This window comes from Micropterus salmoides, unplaced genomic scaffold (genome assembly GCF_014851395.1).
Source record: "Micropterus salmoides isolate LMB-PRFRI ecotype aquatic unplaced genomic scaffold, ASM1485139v1 Ms_hic_scaffold_11, whole genome shotgun sequence".
NCBI classification, from domain to species: domain Eukaryota; kingdom Metazoa; phylum Chordata; class Actinopteri; order Centrarchiformes; family Centrarchidae; genus Micropterus; species Micropterus salmoides.
This window is the reverse complement of record NW_024040152.1, coordinates 17,558,539-17,568,757: the sequence shown is the minus strand read 5'-3', so window position 1 is coordinate 17,568,757 and position 10,219 is coordinate 17,558,539. Positions and strand designations below refer to the sequence as shown.

The window sequence follows — 10,219 nt, the reverse complement described above, 5'->3', positions numbered from 1 at the left end:
ACATTTTATATATATATATATATATATATATATATATATATATATATATATATATATATATATATATATATATATATATATATATATATATATATATATATATAGTAAATACACTGCGCTAAAGTCATTACAAGCAGCGTGCCACATGCACTGGTGATGTGATGTAATTAGGTTGTGGTGGGCTGGTCAGTCCTCGGGGCTTCTGTCTATCTGATCAGACTGATTGGGGACTGGGGGAGGCAGAGTGGTTGTGGTGGTGGTGGGGTGGGGGTGCAGAATAAATAAGATTAAATTAGATTAGACTAGATTAGTTTAGCACTTATTGCACGTGCCAAATCATGTCACATTAGCTCCGGTGTCCGGGCCCATTCAGAAAGGACAGATTTTAGGAGGTGTGACATTTCTCTAGTTTTGAGTGCACAATGGATTATGGTGTGTGTGTGTGTGTGTGTGTGTGTGTGTGTGTGTGTGTGTGTGTGTGTGTGTGTGTGTGTGTGTGTGTGTGTGTGTGTGTGTGTGTGTGTGTGTGTGTCTGTCTGTCTGTCTGTGTGTGTCTGTCTGTCTGTGTGTAATGAAATTAAGGAGATTTTGTTATTAACAATTTTAATGCTCAAAAATGTCCAAAAGGATGCTGAATATATCAGACTGATTTGACATGTGGATGATTCATTGTTACAGTTGCATTTATATTTGAATATTTCTTTTCGCATTAAACAATTACCAGCCCATATTTTTCCCTGTTTAAAAAAAAGACACGTACACACGACAGTACCCCCAAAAAATTATATCGGTATTGTTTGAAATGACCATACAGTTAATCATTTATTAGCGATTGACAATAATTTTCATATCATTTTAAGGTAAAAAATTTCTGCAAACGCACGCACGCACATGCACACACTTAGTGCATCTTCATGCAAAACTAAATTATTTTATAGAGTAAGTAAGTGAAAGGTGGTACTTACGCAAGGTCTTTGAAGTCGGGAAAGACATACATGTGTCTGAAGGAGTCTATAGCAATGACAGGACAGTCAGCTGGAGTTTTCTGGATATGGAGCAGAGGATGGCGAAACTTGTCGCAGTCCGCGTGCAGGAAGTTTATAGACCCTGAGGAGGAGACAAAAATGTCATGAACACAGGTTGAACTAAAAATCACATCACCGCCAGGTATAAAATGCCACACACACGCACCTTTCTCGCTGATGAGCTGGCGAGCTACTTCCTGCTGGAACTGCTCTAAGCTCTGTGCATCTTCTTTAACATGGAACAAGATGAGGAAAGGGATTCCTTCTTCAGTCAGCTCCTGGAAAAAACACACAAAAAGTCAATGACAAATGGAGTCAGGGGCTTTCCGTGGCTCAGCAGATGGACTACCCACAGACTTCATGAATACCCTCCAGATTTACACATCTAATTTCAAACCGATAATCGATTAACCAAAACAGATTATCAAGCCGACAATGCTCTATACACAAGAAGCAGGTAACACACCTCTCCATTTTCAAAGGTGATCTCCCTGACCAGAGGCACACACTTGTCCTGGGCCCAAGCGTAGGTCAGGTCGAAGTTGGTGAGTGAGCCGAGATAGACCATGTCAGGAATGTTCTCCCCCACAGGCTTGTAGATTACATTGTCTCCACTGAAGCGCTCGGACTCAGACACAGTGCTATAAGAGTAAAGCGGTTAAAAAAAAGAGATTTATTAATATAAAAAGAAATGACATTGACAAAAGTGACATTGAAACCAGGTCTGGAGAATTAATCGTTTTCAAATCAAAATTGCGATTTGAAAGAATGCGATAAGCTAAATCGTGAAGACTGCGAATAAAAATGTAGGTTAATTGTCCAGCGCATCTGACCCGTTTTAAACAGACACGCAGTTGCAAATTCATTCCGTTGTCATCCTTGTGTGACAGACTTGCTTGCCAATCACAAGTGCCATGCGCCTCCTGTCCACAGTCCCACTCACCAATCAGAGGGGGCACAGGGCATGTACATTTTACAACAGACAAAACTAGAGGAAAACGTGGGATTTTTGTACTTCTGCCATGGTTATGCAGGCTATGTAGTTAAAGTGTTTCTTTTTTTTGACTGTTTTAACTGTGTTTATTGTTGATATACTATCAGGAGTCTGCGAAGGGAGTTTTATTTTGAAAATTGACCGGATTCTCTATGCCGTCCGACTTCCTGCCTGGTTCATCTGCTCTGTGCTGCTTGACGTTGCTTCCATCAAAACTAGACTGCTGGATATTCTCCACAGAGCAGAGCGGAGAGACACTTCTGGGATGCGATGTAGGGCTTCTGGTGTGAGCACAAGCACTGACTAGACCGCAATTAGCTCTGTTTTGTTTTATCTATTACACAGTAAATATTAAACTTTTTTATTTTTATTGAAAAAAACAAAAAAACGCAAATTGAATCATAATTGCAATATCTTGCAGTAAAATCCAAGTCGTACAGAACGCAAATCGTTCAGCCCTAACTGAAACTAACGCCTCGGCCACACCGCTTACCTCTACCTGTACGTGACGGCTACCTTGCTGAACTATTGCAGCTCACACACATGTGGTGTCCACACAGTGTTGCTACTGCCAGCCCTATCTTTCTATATTGGACTTTGATAATGGCCATCAATAATGTCATTTCATTATAAATTTACATATAAATGAATGACACAATGCTGATTAAGCCTATCACTGTCAGGTAAATATCTCTATATTTTTAAATCTGGTGTCTATGGCGACATTCCTGCCCTGTTGAACTGGTGGTGATGTGTTTTATGCCAACCAGCAATGATTGGTTTGCCAGAGCTGGAGGCAGGAGCAAACACAGCTACAGTAGCGTCTCAGTAGGGTAGAGCTGATGCATCATAAGCACGTGTCGACTCTGTAGTGTAATTACTCTCACTGTCAGAAAGGGGAGACAAAAGATCTGCACTAAGGAGTGTGTGCTCAGTTGTAATAAATGTCTGTGGCATATTTTACACAAAAAGAAACTGAAACTGTAGTGAAAGGTGTAATGCTGGTATGATGTCAATGTAACCAGCTGCTCCCGAGAACGTACTGCACAGTCCTGACTCGAACCGACGACCTCAGGTACAGGAAGCAGACACGCTGACGAAGAGCCTAAAACCCATGGGCACTAGTGTCGGTCGCCAGTGCATCTCTTAAGGTGTCAGGGAGTGAGATTTACTCACTGCACAGCCTCGCTGACTTCCATCATGTCAACATGACAATCAACAGATAATGTTTTGCTGAGAACCACGCTGTGAATCGGGCTGTGTGGTTGCTCGCACTTCATTTGAATGATTATGGGAAATGGATGAAAAGGAGGAGTTGTGTCTCACCCAAAGGCAGCCAAGAATGTGCAGTCATCTCGAAGAATGTTGGCTACTTTTTCATATGAGTGGTAGTTATCGGAGTCCTTTTTTTCAAAGTAACCTATGATGTTTCTCTTGCTCCTCTGTTGAATAAAAAAACAAATTATACCATTTTACTTTACAATGACTGTGGAAATTGGCGATGTTTTATAGACACAGTTTGTGTGTTTGCCACTCACATCCACAGTAGCAAACTCCTCCACTGAGTGTAACTCTTTCACAGGGTCGACCTGCTGCTGGCGGATGAAGTCAGCGATGGCTGACACCGACCTCTGACCCCTGTACTCCCTCTTCATCATCATCCCATTGCGGAACAGCTTCAATGTCGGATACTTGGTTATGCGGTACCGCTGGGCTATATCCGCTACACAGAGGCAGAGGAGAAGTTAAGTAAAGAAGGACAAATCAATTGATGAAGAGGAAGAAGCAGAGTAAAAACACATGGGGATGGGTGGATGAGGAGGATGAGCAGTGACAGAGACGGCGCTTAAACCTCAGTCTGAAAACACTGCCTTCAGTCAGCTCTGTGCTCTGATCTCCCACATGAAAGCTGCCCCCCGCCAAGAGTAAATATTCTCTCTGCACACAGTGAATGAGTGTGTGTGTGTGTGTGTGTGTGTGTGTGTGGCAGGTGTCAATCTCCCCGCGGGGTGTCTCTAAGCCTCCCGTCTTCACAGGAAGCAGCAGTTTTGTCATTAGTCTTCAAACAGTTTGCAGGTCATCAATAATTCTCTTTAATTTGCTTTATCTCAAAAGGCTGAGGCTGGCGGTTTATGTGTCTGTGCTTTGGTGTGTTGGGCATCCATGTGTACATATGTGCATCAAATATAGCAAGAGTGTGTGTGCCTTTTTTTGTTTCCTATCCGTATATAGAAAGAGGATGTTATACCAGTACCATAAACAACAACCACAACATACCAATATAATTTGACTAACTGATTCATCATTTAAGTAAGTTATAAAATAAAACATTTCCAGTTTCAGCAAAATTACTAAGATGAGTTCCTTTGTCTTTGTTTCACATCTTTATGAAAGAAATACTTTGGCAGCTGATGAAATGAATAAAATATATGGCTCTTGTAATTCGTGATAGACATTTCATAATATTTTTTCAAGTTTAATTGTTAGTTGTATCTGCTAGTTGTTGTTTGGTACTTTTCTTGATAATGTGAAAGAACACTAAAAATTAATAAAAAGGTACGCAATACTCACAATGTTGGTCACAGTCGACGCGGGCAAACACCACCTGCTTGGTATTGGGGAATTCCTCCCTCACTATGTTTGATGCCTCCTCAAAAATTGGATGGAGCATCTGACTGAACCTGCACCTGTAACGCGGGTAGAGGAGTGGCGTGAGGTCAAAAGGATTTCCATAATTTGAATTAAATTAATAAGATTTTTTTTAGTCCAATGGACTGACAGTATTTGACCATGTGGTCAAATGATTTTTGCTCCCAGCTCCCAAATTCATCCATGAATTAGACCAGCTCAGAAATATATAAGAATCAAACAGACATACTGTGTAAGAATCCTTTGACAATAAATCAACAAAATCTCTACGGAGGATGACAGCAATCTAATTATACTTATTGCACCACGTGGTATTCATAGGAAACGTCTGCCTCATGAGCAAAACTCAATTTAAACATCCTTGACATAATATACAGAGGTCCAGTGACACACTTACCAGTCTGCATAAAAATTCACTAATGCCACCCCAGCATTATCTGCAAGGAAACACACACAGGAAATAAATAAAAGCATATATATATATATATATAACCAAATATACTCATGAATGTATGTTTTGCTAGAAAACTAATTAATTAGGCTAATCAATCTTTAAGCCCTCAGTTTTCTGTCAGTGAAGGGAAGGGTCCAAGAACAATTAAGTAGGGCAGATCTGCAACAATGGGGCAAACAATTGTAAGAAAACACAACAGAACCATAGAAAACTTTCCAGGTATCCCAAATATTTTAGCATCCACACCTTGGTGAATATTAATAGAATTTGTGGGAGGTGTGCAGCAATGGGTGTGGCCAATATTAACATTAACAGGAAAACAGAACTTTGCCTATCCAGCTCACAGTGCAGGGGTCATAAGAAAATGTAAAATATTAACTAATAACATAATAGGTCATGTTCTTCTTTGGCCACCAAACTTCACTAAAATCTATTTTTGTGATATTCTGCTAACAGAGACAAAGTGGACTGAAAACACTACATCCTTGGTGGAGGTAACAAAGATGGAAACATATATGTATTTCTCAAAGACAACTGAGAAGAAATAGTGGAGGACAAAGATCTGAATGACTATTAAAGGAAACGTTTGACATTTTTGGAAATATGATTTTTTGTTTTCCTGCCAAGAATTAGACAAAAAAGAAATACAAGGAAATAAGATGATTCCTCTTGCTTCCAGTCTTTATGCCAGACATACCAGAGTGGTATCAACCTTCTCATCTAACTCTCAGCAAGAAAGCAAATAAAGAACATTTTACCAAAATTCCCAAACTATTCCTTTAAGTCACTTTTGAAGAATAAAGTGTGATGCCTTACTTAGGACGTCATCAATGTTGCTTGAGTCCAGACTGGTGATTTCTGCTTGTCCAGGAGTAGAAAGGCCCATCACCTACACGCACACAGGGAAGATATAGATCAGCAATTAAAACATAAAAACACAGACTGCTAGTTAAGGCAACTATGTGGGGGAGGGGAAAAATATTCTGAAGACAGTTTCATTAAAGACTGAGTGAACCAACAAACCTGTCAACATACTGTTAATCAGCATATCTACAGACTGAGTCAACTCAACACCAGCTGTCACAGGGTAAAGTATACTTAATGCATGCCTTAGCACACATAACACGCTATGGTGTTACTTCATGCAACATATCAATGTAGACTATAAACTAGTATAGACTAGAAAACTAGTATATATTTTTTTAAATATGTTATATATTTCTAGAGCTGCGTATAATAATTAGATTTGCCATGGGGAGTGGGTGAGTAGAGCAACCAAAGAAACAGCAACTTTTTTCCAACTCCTGACCTCCAATGTGTCCCAGGTATCATTTTTAATATGATAAAAATCATATCATATTGTGATAATGGCAATATTCGGACTTAAAGCAGAGTAATATGGCTACTGGCTTTGCGGTGGAGGAATTAGTCCTAGAAAGAGGAGCGACATCATTGGTGTGGAACGTGTTTGGTTACAAAAGATAATTTGTACACCAAATCACGGTAATATGTAAGAAGGGAAAGAAAACCGTAGCAACAAAAGGGGACCATACAACAAACTTATTTCACCATCTCAGGTAGAAGCACCCGGTTGAGTGCGAGGAGTGCTCAACAGCTATTGTGAGTTCTACTAAACCAAAAACATTTTTCCGTATTTTGTCATATTGTCAAGAATATCATTATCGCAGAAATACCCTGAAATATTGTGATATTGTTTTAGGGCCATATCATCCACCCCTAGATGAGAGGTGTGATGCAGACCAACATAAAATTCATGCTCTGACGATTTCCCGCATTACCCTTGTAACCTGGTTTCTTGTGTGCATGTAAACAAGAACTTGAGTTTCATACAGGTCTACATTCGCATTGGACAAGAAGGTGTGTGTTAAAAAAATAGCATATTAGCATTTCTTTCTCTTTTGAGTCCCTTCATATTGACCAATTAGCAAAGGTTATATTGATAAACTCATGGACTATATATTTATGGTAATGGTCTGGATGTCACAGAAATATATGACAAACAGGGAAGGACGTGCATTACACTGTTACTGTGAAAATCTTTATCTGATACCTGATGAAGAGCTATAACGTGTCCATAACGTGTTTTTCAGGATATATGCAATTACCCTTTAAAAAAGTATCCAAACAGTATTTTGAAACTTGATATATTTCTCAAAAGGTATAACAAAACAAAGACCAGTGGAACTGCATTTATTTCTAACTGTGTTTTGAGCCCACATTTGTCCATAGGTGTCAAAACTACTACAGCTGTCATCTTTAAAAGAATCAGCAGCGCTGATATTAGCTCCACCTAGATCATTCACCTCATCACAGAGCGTGAGCCACCTAAGGCTTAATTTTGGCTGTGGGTAAGGGAAGGCAGAACAAGTTAATAGGTACAGCACATTTCAACAACAAGGCAATTCAAACTGCTCTACATTAAAGCAACATTGGGCAGTATAAAGAAGACATTTAAATAAAATTAAAATTAATTAAATAGAACAAAAACAAGTTACAGAGCAGTTTAAGATATTATTTAAAAGCCTTAAATCTGATGTGTCAAAAAGAAAAGTCTTCAACCATGTTTTTAAAAAGAACTGAGAGGTGCAGCAGACTGATCCAAATATATGGTGCACCGTGTTTGCATATATTCTTTCCGTCACTCTTAATTCATTTGGCCATTACACCCAAACATACTGCACACATTTTTACCAACATTCTCTTTTTGTCAGACATTATCTCTGACATCATATCTGTTAGAGAACATGGGCGACAACTATGGTCGCTCTAATATACCAAAGATAATGGAATTGCAAAGAACTTCCAAGTTGCATCTTGGGCAGGGTGCTCAAGAAATTCAGATTATTCAACATAATGTAATCAAAAATCAATGAATACACTGAGGTTTTATTTTAATTATTGCATGACCCTAAGTCAGCAAAATCACCTCTATGGTAAATGTAAAACAACATTTTACTGTAAGTCAGATAATAGTAAAAAAAATCTACATCCTCATATATCACTGACATAATATTAGCTGTTGCCTGGGGGACCGTTTTTTGGGTTGGGAAAATAAAATATTGTAGCCATCCATTTTTTTTAAATGTTTCTCCTCAATGGACGATTCAAAAAACAATAAGGTTGTAATTATGATGTACCAACTAGGGATTTCAGAATTCCAGCTCTGGATGCAATGCTGTATAAAAGAGAAGAATATGAAAGAGATCAGCACAGAGAAAAAGGGCTGATGTTGTGGAGGTGCTGACTGCCAACTGAAAATACCAATGCAAATTTAAAAAAGGCAATTGTAGCTTAAATGAACTATTTTGTTTAAAATGGCCTATGTTTAACAATGGAGATGACATGACAGAAGAAGACCAACGAAGACTTTATTATTAAAGCTTTCACTCTTTTACTAAATGATTTCATTAAGGCTGCAAAGGCCAAGCCCATTTTTTCATAATGACGCCCACTGCCCCAATTTAATGTCATCAGACAAAACTTCTACAGCATTAAAATGCTTAAAAACAATGCCTCCACATTCTATTGATCTGTTGTGATCTGTGCTGATGCAAGATCCTCTTTAAACAGGATATATGATGATGATCCTCCTTCTGGCTGTAACAATCACTACTACAACAGAGTTTAACTGCCATGGTCCCTCCCTTAGTTTAGTGTAAAATTAGGGCTGCAAATAAGTATTATTTCTATTATCAATTAATCTGACATTTGTGTCTTTGATTAAATGATAAATCTAATATATGAAATGTAAAAATAGCTTGCTTTTTATCCAAGCAATAGTCCAAAACCAAAGGATTTTCAATGTACAATGATGTATAGAAAGGCAATGAATGTTTAGTATTTCTGCAAGAAAAATTACTTCGGCGCTCCTAATTATTCTGCCGATTGACAAATCCTTTTATAAATTACTGCTCTATAGAAAACATTTCCTGGTTCCCTTTGAAATCTGATCCTACTCAACAAAACACCTTTTTGCCATATAGGATTACACGGCTACACACTACTATGCAATGCCACAATGGTTAGACAAATGCAGACACTGTTCTGCAGCCCAGATGAAGTTGTAAGTTTTCATTTCAGGCCCAAACTCTCACAACAGCAAAACTGCTACGCTATTTTTAGTTCCGGGTTGTCAACCAATAAGAATGAGCCACAACAGAGGAATTCACCAACCGGCGAGCATCCTTCAGAGACACATACAGACACACGAAGAGTTAGAAAATAAAACCGTGCATCAGCACAATAACAAATACTAAGCTTGATCAAACACAGCAGACCAACAAAGTCAATCAACAAAACGCGTAAACTAACCATGCTAGCAAGTATCTCGCTGCTGTCGATCTGTGCTAGCACATAATGCGAGCTGGATGCTTCATACCTCCTCAACAAAGTTATCAAGAGTCCAACTTTAGCTATTTTTTAAAATCAGGAATAAACAGTCTGGTGTGCGAGTAACAACTCGGTTATATAAAGTGGGATGAGGCTTGATGTAACGTTAACACAACAGCTAACGTTACTCAACAATACCGGCCAAGTTGACATTGCAGCTGGATAACTTGATTAGTTATGGCAGTCGTTTGGTGAACCCCATTTAAAAGGCCTCCTCGCTGAACCTGCTACATAACTGCACCTCCAGCTGCGGGTCGCTGGCTCGCTAGTCACCTTAGCCACTTTAAAAGCCACGTCTCATGCCAGCAGTGGCTCATCGGTTAGCTACCAGCTAACTATCCGGCGGCGGGCTAACTAACGTTACTCAGCTAACGTTAGCTTCCTCTTGTGGCTAAAATCAAAGGGCTGTTGCACATTATAAGGCTGAAATAAAGATGCTTACCAGCGATATAACCGTGACGAAGCGGATATCGAGAGATGGAGATATTGCTAACAGTTTCATTGTACAGTATAGTTATTGGAGGTGGTGGTGTTGAGTCTTCCCAGTCTGTCTCGACGCCGCTCTTCTTACAGCAGCAGGAAACTGACGGCGAACCGATCTCACGGTGACCACGGAAACTCGAGGGACACTTCCTAGTATTGTTATCCCGCTTGGCTTTATGGGTAATGTTGTTTTTTCACTAAGCA

The 10,219-nt window shown here is 39.2% G+C and overlaps 1 protein-coding gene across 1 annotated transcript; it reads right to left on the bottom strand.

Annotated features, from left to right (window-relative positions):
- Positions 1 to 965: 965 nt before the first annotated feature.
- Positions 966 to 10,130, bottom strand: erp44 (endoplasmic reticulum protein 44; the record flags this gene model as incomplete). The annotated part of the gene is given in 9 exon segments (XM_038711549.1): positions 966 to 1,107; positions 1,192 to 1,303; positions 1,492 to 1,666; positions 3,346 to 3,461; positions 3,558 to 3,742; positions 4,591 to 4,706; positions 5,066 to 5,105; positions 5,939 to 6,011; positions 9,975 to 10,130. Coding segments are annotated over 9 exon segments (1,019 nt in total), but the record flags the coding sequence as incomplete, so codon positions are not given.
- Positions 10,131 to 10,219: the final 89 nt, after the last annotated feature.